Here is a 20,462-nt window from a genome sequence, read left to right as displayed (position 1 = left end):
CATAAAGAATCAGGCTCAGCAAGCACAAACAATATGAAACCAAGAAAGGTAACAGACACCAATTTCATGCTTTGTTTAAGGCTTACCATTCATCTGCTAAAGATACATCAGGGTGTTCTAAATCATGTAAACCTGTAACAGGAATAATAATGGGTTATTCAGGGAGCAGTCTGGGTAACAGATGGTTATTTACATACGCTCCATAACATAAACCCTTCCTTCTTGGAAAGTGCATTATTACCACAACGTAATAAATCACAGTAAACTATGTTCAAATACGCTTTAGGGTCTAACAAACTGGCAAAAGCCAACTAAATCAGATCTAAAACTGAAAAGGTAGGAAAAACTTTTTTTTTTGTGCTGATATGTTTAACTCATACAAATTACTCACATGATGTATTTGAAGTTTAGAAGAAAACTTGAGCAAAGAGAAGGACACAATGGTAACAGACTCCTATTTGTATTTCCTTGTTCTATTTGACTAGTGAAGTTATTTATGCTAAAATACATACTTCTCATTTCATGAGAGTTGTTCTCTTTCTCTTTAAAAAAAAAATAAAAATCTTTAAAAACAACGATCCCCTCAAAACCTAAGTACACAGCCCATAAACACAAGCAGCAATTTACGGGATCGGTCAGAATAGGTTTATTGTACTAACAGGTCACGCAAATGCTTGTAAATAAGAACTATATCATTAGTTATATAGCACAATAAAAATGTACTTTGGCAATTTTTAAAACTCTTAAAACATTTCTCAATAGACAATAAGCAAAGAGGGTTCAGAAGGCAGGGTCTGGGTTTAAACCCTCTGAGCACACAAGCAGCAATGACAGAGAGGAAAGCAGGGAAGTCAAAACGGGAACTGCAATGACAGTCCTTGGGGAGCACAGTGAGGTGCCAGTGACAGGGAACCAGCGAAGGTAAGAGTGGGAGAAAAGGAACAGTCACTTCTGGTTTTGTTAACGTTTCTGGTGATGCGTCTGGGAGGAAATGCCAGCCAGACTGGCTGCGACGTACGGCTGGGTTACAGAAAATAGGCAAGAGGTATGTTGGGAACAGTTGGAGGGTCGGCAGCCCCCGTCTCCTGCTGTGCTCTTCTTCTATCTAGACGTGGATTTGCTGTGCAAATGGCTCAAACTTTAAAACATTTCTTTTTACATCTCTCCTGGGAACGGGAACATATTCATTCCCAAAATACAGCTGAGGAACAAAGACCTGAAGAAATCAGCTATCTTGTTTAACATCACTGACAAAACAAGAAGCAGAATTGGAAATGGAGACTTAAGCACAAAATCAGAAAGCATTCCTCTATTGAAACATGGTTTTGCTCAGCAACTGCTAAAACCTCTCAACCCTCTCTTCACTCCTACGAAATGTCTCTGCTCTTCCTTCACCTTCAGGAACTTTGGTTTTGATCTGATTGCCAAATGACTTTATCACCACTCACAGCTGACTCCTCCACTCATTTTAATTGTGGACTTATCAAAAAGCGACACCATAAAGAAAGAAGAGTCCTTCCCCCAGTTACTTCTACTGTTATTATAAAAATGCAAAATGTAAAATCCCGTGGACAACGCCCAAAGTGGTTATAGCTCTGAATGACTTCACAATGTGCAGTCTGGGAACAAAAAAGCCAAAACCATTCCAGTGCTCTCAGTGGCTACTTCATTCAGAAAACACCACAAGTAATTAACATTGGACCCTGAGCGATTCTCCGGAGCACAGGGAGGGGAGGACGGAAGATGATGCCCATCTAAAGAAGCTTCACAAACAGTCCGACCGTGCTTAATATAAACGAAGGGAAAAAATCCTATGAAGTAAAAGATCTTTAAAGAGAAAAAAAAAATAATTGAAAAAACCCAACATCTAATTCCCTTATGGAATCTGCAGACAAACATACAAGTTTTAGGTCTACCAAATCAACAATAAAACTACTGTGTAAGCAACATGAGAAGGTAGGTATCTTACCTTCTTCTACAGTTACATTCCCTCTGAAGAAATATTTTCCATGTCCTCTAGAGAGAGCCACACCTAAACTGTGCAGAGAAATAAAGCAGACCTTGAAATCTGGGAGACAAACAATAACAGACATTCAGAGCTATGTTCATTTCTAACGTTTCCAGCTAGTGTACTGTGACTAACTTGAAAACTGTTTGTTTCCAAACCCTCACTGGTCATATTTATTGTTCAACTAGCTGCTTCAATGCTGTCTCAGTTCTGGTGCGTCTGCGAGAATCGGCTGTATTTATGTGTTCTTAGAGGTGCAGTAAACCGTTATTCTCTGGCAAACTAATAAACGCGCCCCTCTAAGCTCCCTGCTTCACCCAGCGTGAGATTTCTTCAGCTGAGTCTTGAACATGCCCATGGTCTTACAATGAAGGAGACAATTTTTTTGTAAATCAGACTAAGCTGTTGAGAAACTACATGAGGGTGGGAATCAATGGAGCTACTGAGAGGAAAAGAATTTCATATGTGACAACAGCATCATGACTCCTCTTGGGCTAATTTTTCTGTGATTCATATTTTTAGCTAGTTTAATGGTTTTTGCATTGACTTCAGCTTCATGAACTCTCAAGAGTTACGTACCCAGTTTTGGTTTGGATTTTAGTCTACCATTTAAACTATTCAAATTGAATGAACTGGCTGGGGGATTCCACGCCTCTTCCTATCGAACACGTACCCGGAACACCTTCTGGCATTCATTCGCTCAAGGGGATTACATGAGGCCAGGAACCTGCCAGCAATCGGTACGACTGAAAACGTACGGGCTGGTACTTTAGGTACGAAGAGGCACCGACTCCTGGGAGCACCCACGCCACAATCAACAGCTCGATCGGGAAATGGGCTGAACAGTAAACATCTCTGACACTACAGTATATATTTTAATAACTGTTGCCCCCCCGTCTTCCTGAATCTGAACTCCTACCCACCAAAACCAGATACAGACCACACTGAAAAAGGCAGGACAGTTTACCTACTATATTTCTGTCCTAAGAATCAGAGCTCGCTCTGCATGCATACACGTAGCCCCATATCTCCTTACTAAATAGGATAAGAATGCCAGTGTCGCAGAAAAAAAAAAAAAAAAGAAAAACCCAACACAAAAAAAACCAAACAACAAATAACAAAAAATGCCCTAAAAAAAAACCCCAAACAAAAACAACACTGAGTTTTGCCACCTATGTGTGAATTTTAACAAGAATAAACACATGCATTATAGATCAGAGAAATGTGCCTATACTTTCTCTATGTGGAAAAGTAGCTGAGGTTCTCTGAAACAGTTCCATTGAAGAAAATTTCAGTTGAGTATTGCAGCTATCAGACTCCTGCTTTAAGCATAAGGTACAGTTAGTATTCTTTTATTAATGGATTATTTCTAATTCAAATATGAGCATTTTTAAAGTGACTTCCTGTCTTTCTTTCCTTTTCTTTTTTTTTTTTCCTCCTAATGCATGCCAAAATAACATGGCTGACTTACTCAGTTTTAGTTATACAAATACACTGAAGGTAGTTCAGAGAAACAAAATATCCAAACCTCAAATTGGAAGTGAAATACTATCTCATTTTACATTACATTTTTGTTGTGGAAAAAAATGAAAATGGGGCTCAATATGTAGTTACTTAAATGGATTATAGTATTTATAGCTCTCCAAGCACTTGCTAAAGCCTTTCGTTCAATGTAAACCTCAACTGAATATTTTTTTAATGAAACGTAAGCCATGACAAACACTGTGAGTTTGCCTGTGTGAGCTTGCACAAACTTTCCATCCCTGGAAAAGCTGAAAGGAATGCTGGTAGGCTCCTTTGCCTTGCTATTTTCAGCATTGTCCAAGGATATTTCATTGTCAGCTTTTGCTGATGAGCTTTTAATGAGATCACAAGCTCTGAACAAATGCAAGTCCAATGCGTCTGATGAAACGTCCATTTATTATGGTCGGCTCTACCTGAACGGAGTACCCTTGATGTCTGTGTAATAGTAGTCATTTGTCATCACCAATACCCGCTTCTAGATTCAGAACAAGAAAGGCAGAAGAGGAGGGGGGAAGAAGTTAGTTTGCTATAACAAATGTATAAAAGATCAAGTGGTTAGTCGCGGATAAAATTACAAACGATGTTTATATTCAGTGAGTGAAAAAAAATATACTGCAGTGAATCATATTTACGGCAATCTTAAAAGTTGTTAAAAAAAATGAACTGCTTGCTTTATACTTAGTTGGAATATTTTATACATTGTACCCCTTTGTCCACTGTCTTCTTCACTTCCATGGAGAATTTCCCTGTTTTCCGATTCACCATTGCATTTCGGAGCTGAAACGAAGGAAATGCGTGTCAATTCCTTTACTTGCATTTTCTGGAATTCTTTCGACTCTGAGCTTAATTTTCTTCATTTCCTCATTTTCAGTAGTTCTACTACCCACTGAACAACCCTCTTACAGATTTTATTATTGCCTGTATAGGCCACACACTTCAGGCAAGTTGCTGAAGTACTCGCCTAAAGCATCGGCATCCTTCATGGTAAATCAGCTTTTTGTGTAGTAATCTGGATCTCATGGGGTATAAACCGGGTAACCGACCACTGTTCTGCAGTTAACCCCCTAGGAAGATAAGGACTAGGTTCCCAGCTGGATTTAGCTGAAGTTAGACCAGGGTTCAGCGTTTAAATACATCAACAATTATAACCAGAATAAACAAAGCAAAAAGAGGAAACCCCACTTACCCTACACTATTCGTTCTGCTTCTGCTTGATACTCAACAATGGGCTGCACCCTGAAGTAGCACTAGAAACTGCACCCTAGCTGCGCCAGGAATTAGAACTCGCAAAAGAATGCCAGCCCATATGATGAGCCACCTGTCTCAATGGGGGCACACAGCTGCCGGGCCCTGCGACTCCCCCGGGCTGCCCATCGGTGTCCACGTGCCCCTCGCAAGGTAATACATTTTCTCTCTGTAATGGAAGCCCTGGGTCAGTCACAGCTTTCAGAACTGGCCTGGACCTCTCACTCTCAAAGTCGTCCAAAAGACTTTTTAAATCACCTTCAAAACAGTTTTCATTACTATATAAACGAAAAACTCGAAGCAGCTAGGGAAAACAAAAAATAAACACAAGAGAGTTTATATACAGTGATTTACCTGCTGCTCTGCAAGTTACATCTGTTGCTTTTTAGATTACCGCAAGCACCGCTTTTCAGTAACTTTATTCTTGCCTCTACGTGAGCTGCAGGCTCCCAGACCTGTGCTGCAAAGTCCCTCACCCATCACCTCCAAAAGGTCTTCCCTCGGCACACCTATTTGGTGTCTAGGAAAGAAGTGCCTTCCTCCCAGAGGACTCCAGCTGACACAGCCGCTCTCCTAGGAGAGCATGCCGTGACGATGAAGAGAGAAGTAAAAACCCCAACAGCTGCCCACCAGGCCCCCGAGCCGAAATGACCTGCAGCGTCCCTACCAACAAGGCCACGCTGGTCTGAGAGCCCGGTCTCTGGGCTGAAACTGCAGAACAAAACGACAGGGGTTTGGAGAAGTCCTCAGCCTTAGCGTTTTGAATTTGCCTATTTATCAGTTCAGGACTTCAGGGAAGAAATAAGAAAGTTAGTGTTCAGCAGCGATACCATCCATGTATGGATGTATTCTATTTGAATGCTATTAGATTTAAGAACGGAAGCAGCGTCTTCTTTGCTTATATTTTTAATGGCACAGATGCAGAAAGTTTAAGGTGGTTGTTTCAGGATATCTTCAATTACAACTGAAATCGCTATACTTGTGGGATTATTTTTTTTTTTTTTGTGGTAAGAAGCACCTATAAATCTTTCGCAGCTGTAATTTTCATTACAATAGGGAAATTCCACTGTCACTAATCAATTCAGATTCCCTCGTCAGGGATATTCAAAATGCAGAATAATACTGACATAATGAGCATTTTTACGTCTCTCCTACTGCTTATCTAACTGAACACAATTTTGGATATTGTGTTTTTGCTGAATAAACATCTCCTGTTCTCCAGTACCTCATGCCAGATTGGGCAATTCAGTCAGATTTTAACGAAAAATTGTGAAGACGATCATATCAGTGCACTCTGCAGGCTTTTTGAGTTAGTGTGGAGTGAAGAGAGGATGCCCAAACCTGCCAGTGAAATACCTGGGTTTATCCTCACGAACAAGCTGAGCATGGCTGACCTATCAAAAACTGCAAACTTTGCAGCTCTTTAAATTTAATTCTGGGGCATCTAGATTTGAATTAACAGTCTTACTCTTCTGTCAGTGAGTGTAAAAGAATAATTTTTAGCTGGAGGCATGTATAAAATAAAGCATATATTTCACTGTAGATTTTTTTTAACAATACATAATAGGCAATTCTGGAAATATTTTCCCATTTTAAGTTTTGTGGTTTGGACTTGGAGATCTGGTCTTAATTAACCATCTACTTTCTAACATTTACAGAACAGTTCCATTTATCTTTAACATGGTTTTCATTTTTCTCCTATTGGTGCCTGCAGTTGTCTCAGACCCATTCCTCCCACAAGCCTCAGGCAAGTCATAGATTTACTAGAAGGGCCTCCAAACTCTCAGCAGTGTTTAAGATCAAGTCTGCATGTGGGATTTAGAGTTTTACTTTTCTTCTTTTTTTTTCCTTGCTGTGATTACATTTCTTGGCTTTGTAATCTGGTTTCTCGGCTCTTCTGCAGTTTCATCTCCCTCCTCAAATGCATAAAATAAATACTGCCTCAGTTGGCTTCAAGCCCCAAAACATTCATTCATGGTCTTTTTTATTTGGAAAAAAATATTTCATTCAGCTAGAAATTATAATAAAAGAATTTTAGAAGTGAGTTAATGAGAAAAAGGTTTCTGTCCAAATTGAAACTTCTCGTCTTTGGTACTGTGTATTCCCAAGCTTTGCTGGAAGACACTGTTAGTTTAATAAGCTGTTAAGATTTCTATTTCTAATAAAACGCAGTGACAGCAAGATAGCAGGTACTGTTAACCTGGAAAATGAACTGATGAATATTTATCTCCATCAACTCTATTTCACGGTGAAAAAAAATTCCAGCCTTAGTTCTGCCACCTTTTCCTTCCTGGGTGACTAGAGAAAACCTATTTCTTCACCTCTTCCGAGTAGTACGCATTACTACTCCTCCAACTAAATACAGCCAATCAATTGCTAACATCCCGGCTTCACTGCTACAGTACGAGATCATTCTATAGTCTTGGGAAACTATGTAACCATTAACTTAATGTGGTAAAAAGTAAGAAAATGTCTTAATCAGCTTCCACATAAGTATTTCGTGGGAGCAAAATACACCATTAGTAGCCTATGTTATTAAAAGCGGCTACGTGAATACATCAATTCTTTCCCTCTACAGTTGAATAAACAATGCTTTACTACCCAAGCTTGGAAAAAATCAAGAACATCAAATCCAAGGCCTTGGGTGAAGCAGAGCCACATGCAGCGCTCAAGTCAGTAAGTTACTTCACAAAGTTTTAAGTCTCCTACACAACATTTACCATTTTCACTCAAAATTAACAATATTTAGGACCTGCCTATTACAAAAGATCAACAAAGTAACATACACTTTTTGGACGCTCATTTGTATCCTTACATCAGAAAAGCTGAATAAAGAGTTGATTTTTACTACAATAAACTACATAACTTCCTTCAAATTTCATTCCCATTCTAGCCGTAACGCTTATAATGACTCTTCCTGTAGCTCCAATACTACTTTATATCACATCTCTTTCTCTTTTATTCTTCCATTAGTATTTCTGGCCATCATCTCCTCTGAAGGCTGGAGTGACATGGTATGCACACGTACACGACCTACGCCGTGTTTCACACAAGCACAAAAAAACTTGTAATGATATTCCAGGCTTACTCTTAGAAATACCTGTAAAAATATTATTTGCTTGACATTGCATTTTTTCCTATTTAGATATTTGCACAAAGGTGTCCACCTGTGTGTGGCATTGCTGAAGTATTAGGACAACGTTTGGAATGTTAACGCATTTTTCCACAATATTTAACCTGCTGTTTTTTCAGAAAACACTTGGTCACTAATCCTCAAACAGTAGATGTGTAGGCTGTTTTACCAAACCTATCTATTGGGGGATCGTTTATCAAAGAATGCACTAATGAATTATGAGCACTGACAGATGGGGATCGTTCAAAGCGGTCACTACAGCACACCTGTATTGTACACGAGTACTGAAAATCGTGTTTACTGCTGCTCCAAGGCTACAACAGAATATCTAGGGGGTTTTTATTATGTATTAAATATTTATCAAAATTAATTTCACTTACAATTTATCTCTTTTTTTTACTCATACATATTGGGCAATGGACCTGGATCTTTTCTACAAATGTAATGCTCCATTTAGTCTATTTGTAACGTAGTTTAACTTCTTTTCTCCTTCAAAAGATGAAACAACTGGAACGGTGAAACTGCTTGTTTCTATGTTACAATTAAAAAATACTTTTTAACAAACTTTTTTTTTTGGTGAAAGGAAACAGATAAAATTTATGTATGTATCTTTCATCAAAACGTGAAATAAAACTTCTTGCAGCCTACGGATAGACAAAACTCGATTTTTGCTAAAAATTTCCAAGAAGTGGTGACAACTCGGGTCTCAAACAAAGGAAATACTTAGAAAGAGCTGAAGCTGAAGAACTTTTTGCTTTCATGTGTATTCAGATATAATCTCAGTTATCAGTAAAACTTAATTTTCAATATCACAGAAATAGCTCAGCGTTACATTAACTGAACCACTGAATTTCTAACTAAGATATGATTAAAAATAGGGATTAAAACTGTAAAAATGAAGCAGAGAAAGTACTGGAAGAAATAAAAAGGGGGAAAAAACCCAACACAAACCGAAGAGAAATAACAAGAAAAAAAAATTCGTGAAGGTTTAAAAGCTGTACTTAACTACAGCAATAACATTTGAAAGGAGAAAGGAAATCTTAAAAGGTCATTTGCAGAGGAACTGGTTGAGTAATATGTGGTCAAGGAGAAGAGAAAAGGCAAGGTATAAAATATGAAGTCCAAGTGATTGCCAAGATTGCAGAAGGCTGCTACAGAATATGAAAATCTAATGAGGAAGCCTTGAGTAGAGCAGGCATCGAAAACTGCACAAAGCTATACAAGAAACGTGAAAAAAAGTTGGAGCGTACGCTCCAACAGAAAACTTTAAATGGGGAAGTAAGATGGGCTCCTCGGAGAGGATGAGGACAATCTATCACCTGATGAAACAGACATTGCTTAAAACAGAAACGAACTGTTTCACTGTTCACAAAGCGGGTGGAGAGAGGGAGGAATGCAAGATATATATTTTTTAAGGGAGAAAGAAAATATAGACTTATGTCAGAACAGGGATCAAGAAATTAGTACATCTGAAGACTGACAAGACTCCAGGGACAGCTGTACGTGATCCATCCCAGATTTCGGAAGGACATGACAAAGTAAATATGGGAACCTTCAGTGGATACATTCAAAACCTCTCTGGAAAAGTAGAGGTATGAAGGACTTGAGAGAAGCTAACACAGTGCTGATATTTGAGAAGGGATCGAGGAGACATCTATGAAAAATAGAGACATGCAGTCGTGACTTTGGCAGTAGGGAACTTATGGGAAAAACTAAATTACAGGACAGAAAGGGGAACACCTGGAAAGTTACGATTTAATTAAGGACAGTCAGCACAGATTCACACAAAACGAATCATGCCTAACAAATCAGATTTATTGAGGAAGTAACAGAAAGACCAGGCAAAGGTTAAGCCATGGACATAAGGAAAGCTTTTGATACAGTACTGCAGAAAAGGCTAAGCCTGCAAGGTAAGAAAGAATAAGATAAAGAGAGAACTACAGAGTCGATAGAGCACTGAAAAATGAGTTTAACGAAAGGATTGTGTGCATAACAGCTGACAGACAGAGAACGCACGCTTCTGCAGCCACCCATATGTCTGAAATTAGGAGTTTGGAGTGAATCTGTGCTCTGAACAGAGGTCAAAGAATCCCATTTTGTTTATTCATCTGATGTTTTTTGATTTTGTACATTAAGGAAAAGAGCTCTCGTTACTCCCATTAAGGAAAGAGGGATCTCACGGAGACAAGTCAAACTCATTCCTTCATTTCTGAGTTTCAGCAGTTGTCGGGCCAGCCCTTAAGAGATATTCTATTCCCTTCTCTAGCACTATATTTGCTATCCAGCAAAAACACACAGTGGGATGCCTGGAGAATGCGAGGGTGATGACTTTTACCAAAGGTACAAAGAGTCTGTGTTTGGGGTATATGCATACGTAAGGAAGAATCAATACAAAACAGTTATAAAATTCTAAATGAAGTAAAGGGGCTACTGTCCTTTGCTTGCTGAGAGCAGCCAGACGGCCTCTCTAATGACTGCTTAAACGGTTTCCAGGTCCAGTGGTGGGTGTAACAATGTCTTCTGACAGGGTTTTAAAACACATCACTTACCACATCATCTCTGTCTTCCCACTCGACCTCAGAAAGATCCACACTACTGTAGTTGGGCTTTCTTCGTTTCTTCCCCTCTTCATACTGGCATAAAAAGGGTGAAATATTTAGCACATGCTGGTTTATTTGCACAAAGATTTTGTATCAAAAGATTTTAAAAATCTGCTGGACGCATCCCAATTGTATGCAATACACATAAGAGTAGGTAGCTTAATTCATACAAAGCGTGCCATATTGCTGCACACACGTTGCCTGGGAACTAAAACCCGACGTCACACGTGATTATTTGCGTGGTCTCTTGCCACGATACAAACCTTTTCTTGATGGACACGCTGGGAAATCAAACTCCGCAGTTCTACCTTCTTCTCCCCATATGGAAAATACACGAGACCTTGAACTTGTAGTTTATGTTCGGTGTTTCAAGCTAGCTCTTTCAGCTGTACGGGAAGTTATATTTACTATAATCTTATCAACAAGATGTTTACCCATTTCTCTTTAAACAAGATAAGATGCAAGTCTTGTGAAGTATGGTGTTAACATTTGCTGATACTACATTTTATCTACAACTTCATGGGGGGAAAGTAATATACTAATAATGCTAATTTATAGGGTTTTTTATCACTAGTCGCTGTTACACTGTAAATTGCACATTTAAAATAAACATCCTAGTGACAAATTCATTTGACATCGAGGTGTTTATAACGTAGGAAATCCTGCCCTCTGCTGAACATTCGAAATCAGAGAGCCTACCAGTGTAAGAATAAAAATCTTGCTTGATGGAAGAAGTAAAAAGTATTTAGGAAGATCTGTGAATAAAGAACTGCTTAAGAAAAATTATGAGAATATATTTGAAAAAAATTGAATCTGGGAGAGGATCAGCGTAATGTGAAATCTGGTCTCTTACCTCGTATGATACAGATAAGGGGGAGGGAAACCCACAAGTCTTGCTATGAAGTATGAGAGGAGACACTGGGACATTGTGAAAAATCCCCAAATTGCTTTTGTGACTCCCCAACACCAGCGTCACAGAAGGAGAGAAGAGGTAGCTGTAAGGCAGCACATACAGCTGATTCTCCTCCCTCAGGGCAGGACCAACCATACCATAAACCAAAGCTGTCAGTGCTCGCCACAGGCAATTCATCACTGGGGCCAGTGGTGCAGGAACCTTCAATCCCATTCGGTGAGACTAGCGAGGCCGAAGAAAAAAACTTGCTCTCTGGGCATTTAGAAGGTTATTCCTATCCTGACTTTTTCCTCTCTAAATTAAAAGATTCTCACGTGAATCCCACAGTTGCTTTTGTAGACCACAGTATTTAAAAATAGGCATGACAAAATCTTCCTGAAGAACAGCAAGTTTTTAAAAATATTGACTACTGTATCATAATCACAGAGAGATTTTGAGATACTTGCAGCACTGTTTTCTTCTAGCACAGGCTTCACGGAGCCTCCTTAATTTTGCTTGTAATAGCTTGGATACTCCAATTATTGCTACAAATAATTCTTTTGGGAAACTACATGGGACAAAATCCTGAATCAATTCTCATTCTTCTTTTGAATAACAAAAAATCCTAGCAACTCTGTTGGTGTAACTCTTAGTCTAAGTTCTGAGAATTCATGCAGACGCAATTGAAGAGTACTTTCATGTGCTTTTTTTGCTCCTCTGCTAGAAGCCACCATTCTTGTAACAACAAGGTTATCTACTTCTGGGCCAATGCGTGGCGAGACGTAAAGAATGTCTGCTTTCAGCACGTGCTTCTACACTAGACTGTGAATTCACGCAGCTCAGTGCTACGATTAATTCTTGCTACATGACAGCTCTGATAGCCAGAGAGAGAACTATACCCATATAGCAAAGGACAAAATTTGCAGCTGATATAGTTAAACCTCACAAGAATAAAATATGAGAGGATAACATCCAGTTCATTAGCAAGGCTTGATTTTTGCAGCTGTATTTTGCAGACCTTTCATCATAGCTGCAGCTATATCAACACTACCTTTAATCTACTCTCCGTGGCTGCACCAATTACCCAAGCAAATCTTTGATCAGATTTAGTCATTCTAGTATCGAAATGGTTATAGTCAAGCTCTGAAATACTGAGAGCTGAAAAGTGTTACACAGAAGTTAGCTGGGATCATTTGAGTAGAGCAAACGGCTCCTGTACTGGTTCCAATGTTTAATTACATCCTCACCCACAGATGTGGAAGAGCTTCTGGGCTGTGCTGCATTCTCAGACACATGTGCAAACCCTTACGTACGACAATGGAGTTGATGTTGTGTGTCTGACAGCAGAAGTATGCTTCAAACATAAGGCAAACCACTTCCATCATACTGATTATGGGGTTTGCATTTATGTTAATCATCTAGATTCCACACCTTGCACTCAAAGAGCAAAAACAAAATCCAAACCAAATCAAATGAAGAGCTGGATAAAACATTCATAGTTCTGCAGCAAAGCCAGAATTGGAAGCGTTCACGTCTAAAAAATTCAGGTAAGCAGCAGCAAAGCCAAGCAAGGGTTAGGCTCTATAAGCACTCAAAGGGACGAAAAGCGCAGTTCTTAAACACATTTAGGACAGGAACTAATAAAGTATTGAGACGCCTAACCCCTCATTCAGCTCTCACACTTTAGGGGCTACTGTTTAATTGCCTACACAGGAATCCAATACGTGAGGAGTAGATTTATGTTACAGTTCAAAAAAGGATGGCACAAAAAACAAAACCCAACTTCCAGCAAGGAACAGATACCAAAAAATAGCAATTGTTTGTACATCTTGGCAATTTTGCTTATAAATATAATCTTCTTGGAGATACTACCTTATTCACAGCAGTAAATTTACATATCTTTATGCTTATGTAAGTAGGGCCTAAAACATAAATGCAAGTGGATCAAGTCTAAAATACTTCATGACACTACTGTTCAATTGGCCATTCTTCTCTAGCTTCTTTCTAGCTTTATTGCGTAACTAATTTCTTACTAAAAGTTATTCGTGGACATGGAAGCAATTCACCAGCTTTTAAAAATGGCATCCATCTATATCTTTTTCTCTGGTAGCAAACCTAATCTAACGTTCTGTCTCTGAGACTCCTGGGTGAAGTATAAAATACTGCTTGAAGGCTGAAGCCAAACCCATCTGCAAGATTACTACAAAGCGTTGAAACAAATTATTAAGGGACCCACTGGGAAAGATAGAAACTAGGAGCTCTACCAAATTACTCTGATTTAAGCGCATGAGACAAAGAGCTGGATTTAAACTGTTAATCTACTTTGGCCAGTACAAAATGTGTGGTGGTATTATACAGTAGCTCACCCCTTGGGAGAAAAAAAAAAAGATACTGAAAAATTTTTAATATCTGGACTGCAATTGAAGAATCGTTTACTCTGCTCAACACTACATGATAGCTCCAACATATTTTTGTTTGTGGAAAGAACACAGGAAATTATTTTGTTTAGTAATCAGAATGAGCTTTATCTTCCTCGGGATCTTTTACGTGAGGCCCGGCCAAACTCTTCGAGCACCGGATGATTCAAACAACATGCGACGTGTACTGTTTAAAGACTGAATCACATTTTTTCACCACCCCGTATACAACCATTTACGTGTGCCATTATTAAATGCTTTGCTTTGATTTTTTTTAATTTTTTTTTTTTTTAAAACACAGGCAGTCCCATACCATCTGCATTGAGTGTGACCTGCCACGTGTTTATAGAGTCAGAGTGCAGCCATCTGACCACGGGGGCAGCAAGCTACATCTTAACAGCTGCAAGCCTTGGTCTAAGGTGACTGGAATTTCTCAGGCGTGCTCCATCTGGATAACGGGGAGGTAGGAGAGAGCGAGCTGCTGTGACAGCAGCTTTGGAAGCATCAATAGATTTTATGAACTTGCTTAGCCACACTTGTGGAATCATCCATGAGAAAATATTATAGCAAGGAAGCATCTACTAATCAACAACCAAAAGCCAGAGAGGTGAAATAATTTCAAGGGAAAGCTCTTCCTTGCCAAACTACTATCCTACATACAAAAGCAAGGAATCAGGAACTAATAAACGTAGCATCAATTAATTAAGTTTCACCTTTTTTGATTAGTACTTCAAAGTCAGGATAATGCATTAATCTAAACAGGATTTGAGAACTGTCCCTTTTTTGTTGTTGTTTAGAAGAGACAAACTTAAACATACGCAAACATGTTTTGCTGGGCTTGAATTCTACATAATACAATACACAATCCAGTTGCACATATAACTGTAACTTACATTAAGCCATCTTGCAAAGGTATTCTTGTCTACAAAGTTCGATAGGAAAGGTTGAATGAACAAATATCGGAGGAAAAGTGTCATTAAGTAAAATTACACACTTTTCCATATAGTTTAAGTAAACAGACACAGACTGAATACAGTGTCATTATTGCAATGCCCCCGGGCCAGCCAGTTATTCAGGGACCTCCCTTCTCTAAGAGCCGGGACACTAACGTTACCACTTACTGTCTAGTGTAGCTCTGAGTGACACAATGCAAAGACTGCAGCTGTTTGAGTGGAAACTGCACTGAACCTGACTTTACGCAGCCAACGCAAGGGCTGGTACCGAGACCCTTCCCAGCCAGCCCCGCACAAACTGCTGCCGCGTCACACTGCTCCTCCTTGAGGGACCCTGCAAGGAGAAAGCTCGGATTACGCCAGCTTCTGGAGCAGAATGAGCCGTTTCTGCCACCAGTCCTTCAAATGTGGCACCTTTGCCCTTTGCATAGAATAAGGCAGGAGTATGTTGCTGCTTCCTCCCCTGGCTCCAAAGGGGCGTACGTCTCCGAGCGTGGCTCAGAAAGAGCCACGTCCCTCTGCTACGTAGACGTGCACAGAAAGGAAGGGGAGGGGGCACTTCCTTCCTACTTTTCAGCAAGGACTGTATTAATTCCGAATTGCAAATTCCTTTACTTATGGATTAAGTCCTTCCAACATTAGTCCATTAACAAAATAATGCTTCTACCATAAAACATTCAGAGTTTAAACGCTACGGGACAAAGTCCAGATAACGTCTTTCCACAACAGAGGAAGGTCGTGGGAAGACAGGGGAAGGGATCACTTCAGTAGACCGATTCATACTCTGACTTTTTAAAAAACAAAAAACCAGTGAAAATTTCCCTTCATCGCTTCACCTGTCACCCGCCGTGACTGAGCTTTCATTCGCCATGTCCTACGTAGCTCCAAAACATTCTGCCTGGGAATACCTGTGAAGCAGCACCCTTTCTCAATGTAAAGCACTACTGCTTGGCCTTTCAGCTCTTTATTTCATTTGGAATCTTTTTTCCTGCTCACGTGATCCTGATCTGTCTTTTGTGATACTTTTATTTCATGATTTGTATCTAGTTTGCAACCACAAATGATCTTTTATTGATCTGCACTTACTCTTGAATTTGTAGAACACTCACAGGTGTCCAGTCAAAAACCAAAGTTGCTTTCTATAGGAAGCTCCTTATTTTAAGATTTAAAAAGGTCACATCTTGGTTTTCTGAGGAGAATAGGAAGAACAACTTCCCTTTCCAAAAAGAGACTTTCATGACAAGCTTACTATTTACGATGTTAATCCAGAAGTCCCTAGGTTATGGTTGGCAGCAAAACCCAGTTATTTTGGATTGATTTTTCATGTCAGATGGCAGTGAAAAACTGTCACACTATAAAATTTGCAGAAACACTGCAGAGAAAAGCTGATGACAGGAGCCATGTCATTTGCTAGGGAGAATAATGCAATCCTAAGTTTCCAGGCAGATAAAAAGTAGGAACAATTAGATGTACCATGTACACAGAAGAACCGTCTAGCGAAGTAATAGAAGAAGAAAATTCTCATGCCACGAGTATTTAAATTACCCCCTCTACTTACACTCATAACAAGAATTTGCTGTGCAAATGGTGCAGTAATGTTTAGATTGATAAAACAAACCATGGAAATACACAGGGTGAGATAAAGGGAAATACAAAACCCAGCTTTAGTCCCACACCTCCAGGCTGGACAGAGAGGACGTGGGCTGAGCTCGCTTCTTCAGGTGGATCGCAGCTGATTAGCAACGCGACATGTCTGTGATTTGCTCCACTGAAAAAAACAGCTCCTCCATTTAGGATTTTATTTGCATTCTCAGGACCTTATCATTTGGGATTATGTAAAACTGGCAGCTGCTTATAATTATTTGGGGTTTGAGTAGAAATAATTAAAAACATCTGCCTTTATCTTAATACTACCAGATTTAAACCCATGAGCTCGGTTATACCTAACTTCAAAGCTGAAAGCAAAGAATAAAAGAAAGCTTCACATATTGCTAACAAATTTTCTGTGATTCATTTATATGTACAACCAGTTATTCAACAGCCTTCAAACCTTTAATTATCTTTTAAATATATGTAATTTTGCACTTCTAATTAGATAGCAATTTAATGCTCTCACAGGGATTCAGATGGGCTGTCTTTTTTGAAATGTAAACTGCAACAGGAATAATCATTGGCATTCAAGTGATTGAATTCTTCAGTTATTTAAATGAACGTGAGGCATTTACACTGTTCAAATCATTTAAATATTCTGCTGTCAGCTACAGCTGTAGAGTTTTATGGAGTTGCTGAATAAAGCAAGGGTAAGTGTAGGTTATCTTACGTTCCAGGCGGGACTCCCCAGAGAGAACTGAGATTTGCTGCTTATGAAAGGCTAACACTGCTTAAGTGGGGCATTAATGTCTCCCCCGAGACTTGGGTTTCTCTGTTTTTCTATATTAGGAGAAACAAATTTTCCCAGAATTTACAGCTACAAAAGACTTAATACTGTTCTAGCAATCTTTAAATACTGCAGGTCCTTTACCTTAATACGATGTATCGGGACGGCCAACATTTTAAGTTTAAAATGGTGACTTACTCAGGCAGCTAAACCATCCACATATTTCAGTGAGGGGGTTGTGACGGATACACGGGCTTTGATTTCTATGTATAACTTTCCCTATTAAGACCGATGAGATTAAACAAAAATGTGCATCATTTTAAAGAAAGCAAGTTATCAACTGAATTGCTTTACAGTGGTAAAAAGAGCATTCCCATATAACCATTCAAAAAATGACCATTACCAGCCTTCCAGAGCTTACACTGAGAGTTCAAATATATGCCTCGATCTATTCAGAGAAACGGAGCGTTTTGATTTAAACTCAGAAATATTACAAAATTCTCAGTCATCATGGATGTTATTAGATTAATTCCTAAGTCATAACACATTTCTAATCTTACATTTATCAAAAAAATCCAGAATATGAATAGAAGATGCAATTTCATTCCATAACACATGCATTTGTCTTTAAATGCATATTTTCTTTAATTAAGGAACTTGAGCTCCTTGTTCAGGAACTTCAAGTACCCTAATTGAACCTAATAATTACCAAAAAAAGAAAATCCCTCTTTACTCCCCAAACAAAAATACAAATCCCACTGCCAACTGTAAATCAAAAAAGCCACAGACTTCACAAAATCTTCTAGCAATCTTGCTATTATTCATTAAGAACCACCCAAATATTAGGCTTGAGAGCAACCGTAAAACCCCTAACACCAGATAAAATTCACAAAGGTGTCAATCTGTCTGTGGCAGACACTGATTGTTCAGTGGCATTCCTTAATTTCTCTGTAATCCCACTACACTTTCCTAAGAAAGCAGTTTTCCTCCGGCACCTACATTTAACAGATTGCACGGTGACAGTTATGGGAATTAATACGGTGGTTGCTTTTAAACGTATGTAAAAAGTACCTATGGCTTGTTTACTACTCTTCCTTTACATTCAGTAAGCTCATTTCTTTGGCAAACCGTAACATCATCATACCGTATTTTGCTTTTTAAAATTCAATGGAGTAACACCTAGCGCACTGCAAGTGCTGGCAGGGTACTGAGAAGCAAGCAAATAATCCGACATAACTGCCTCTGAGAAACACTTTGTCCTCGTACGCGCTTTTCAAGCGTATGTGAGGAGCCTCAGGAGCCAAGTTGCTGCCTTGAAAATCTGAAAATTCACTTTTGAACTCCCAAGCGATTCATTTTATTTTTTTTTTTCTAAACAGTAAGTCGTGGTTTCAAACTAAACATACAATTCAAAACTACATCACGCAATTTGCAACACGCTCTCACGGAAAGTAAAGTATTCTCTCGTGGAAAACAAAACACTATTCTGTGAAAATGCAGACTTTTTAATCAAAATGCAGCATTTTGATAATCAAGGAGCATTCTGATACAGCAATATTTTTTTTAAACCAAATTTCGAAACATCATTACTATCAGGTATAGTTCCTTGAGTTACCAATGGAGTATTTTGCATAGGAAATGCACCCTAAAAAGGGTATAAGTGTGTAAAAGGAAACACACACCCTAAAAAGGATATAATGGGGAAAAACACTTAGAATGCAATTAAAAAAAAAAAAAAAGTCCGAAAGCCTTTTTTTTTTTTTTTTTTTTTTTTAATAATTAAAATCCCACCGGAGATGAGTTTCTGGATTCTAACCCCGCGGTTTGGACCGCGGGATGTCGCGGAGTGTCGCGGTGCTGGGGCGCCACCGCATGGCGGGATGTTGCGTGTCCAGGGTTCCGCCGGCATCCGCGGGTACCCGCCCGCTCCGCCCTCCGCGCCTCCCGGCTCCGCGGATGCCGGCAGAGGATGCTGCCATAAACTTCTGCAAGTACCTTCCTCATCATCCCTCCTTCAGCGACTCCCCCGCCAGCTGCCCAACCTAAATTTATTCAAAAAAAAAAAAAACAAAAAAAAACCAGCAAAAGAGGAAATCGCCGAGGGGAAAAAAAAAAAAAAAATTAAAAAAAAAAAAAATCGCATTTTTAAACATAAACCCAACAGGATAATCAACAAAGAAAAAAACAAACAAAAAAAACCAACGCCGCAGCTTCATGACAACTGGAAGCACTCTTCCGCAGCGCCCGGTTGCTCTCCCGCCTGCCTGCTCCGCGTCCCCTAAGACGATTCCTTCAGAAGCGGTACGTCAGGTTCGGAACTAACAGATACGGCCGCTGGGGTTAGCAACTCGGGAGCCTAGTAATATCCCAGCTTTCCATCGCCATAGGAAAATCTAACAGCGACACAAACCAGCGCAGATCGAGTCAGTAATGAACGTAACTTGAACGTAAACTCTAACTCACCCAAATAATTTTACTTTTAGATAGTATCTTTGGCGAACTAACTCTAGTCCTACACGCCTGTTTTCACATACTTGCTGTCACAAATTTCATGCAGTTTTGCCACTAGGTACAATGGTATCAGGGTTTGGCCTGCAATATTAATGTAAGAGCCCCGGCCAGCAATCACTTCGCTCTCCAAAACTCCACTGAAGTCCACAGAAGCCTCCCACTACACGCTACTGACAGAACCCAGAGGTAAAAATGACTCTTCCCAAGAACTGGAGTGAACAGACCATGAATATATCACAATGAGCTCCCCGCAGCTGACAGCTTACGGGCCACTGCCCAACATTTTGATTTGAGAGAGAGAGACTGTCGTATAAGGTAAGGAAATAAGTACCTTCAAGATGTACACTGGGGCCAGGAACAGAAAACCACTTTTGCCTCACTAAAACATGCCACCACAGAAGAAATAAGGAAAGAGGATAACACCCTTCGTCAGTCTACCTTAAAGCTCTCCGCTGTTCCTGATTTTCATTGCCTCCTGTTTATTAAAATATCTAATCGGTCATGAATAAATACTAATATTTTTGAAGGAAGTAATTTGCCAGAAAAAAAAAGGGACAGTACAGCGAATGCACGTGCTGTAAACTCTGCGATGTCGATAAGGAACTTTCAAATACATATTCCAATGGCTGGCAAATACAGGCTGTCGGATGTACCTGGGACGCTTGAGGGTTTCAAAAGCATTTTTAGGAATCAAGACAAAGGCATGATTTTAGTATTATGAAAACTGGAGAATGCCATGAAAAACACTGCATTTATATCCAGTACAGAGTGGGATGTTGGAAAAATCCCGTGGATTTTAATA

The 20,462-nt window shown here is 39.4% G+C and overlaps 1 protein-coding gene across 10 annotated transcripts in view; it reads right to left on the bottom strand.

Moving 5' to 3' along the window:
• CACNA2D3 (calcium voltage-gated channel auxiliary subunit alpha2delta 3) overlaps nt 1–20,462 on the bottom strand; it is a 551,700-nt gene that overhangs the window by 95,906 nt on the left and 435,332 nt on the right. For all 10 annotated transcript variants that reach the window (XR_012589415.1, XR_012589414.1, XM_074603368.1 and 7 more), the window contains 5 exons: nt 10,460–10,543; nt 4,238–4,309; nt 3,946–4,007; nt 1,970–2,037; nt 87–132 (listed from right to left, as the gene is read on the bottom strand). Coding sequence is in view for 8 of the 10 variants with exons in the window: in XM_074603368.1 (XP_074459469.1) it covers nt 87–132; nt 1,970–2,037; nt 3,946–4,007; nt 4,238–4,309; nt 10,460–10,543 (332 nt within the window). In the remaining 2 variants the exon portion in view is untranslated. The remainder of the gene's footprint in view (nt 1–86; nt 133–1,969; nt 2,038–3,945; nt 4,008–4,237; nt 4,310–10,459; nt 10,544–20,462) is intronic.

This window comes from Larus michahellis, chromosome 10, assembly GCF_964199755.1.
Source record: "Larus michahellis chromosome 10, bLarMic1.1, whole genome shotgun sequence".
Classification (NCBI taxonomy): Eukaryota; Metazoa; Chordata; class Aves; order Charadriiformes; family Laridae; genus Larus; species Larus michahellis.
Note: the sequence above shows the minus strand (reverse complement) of the source record. Positions and strands in the feature narration are given on the sequence as shown.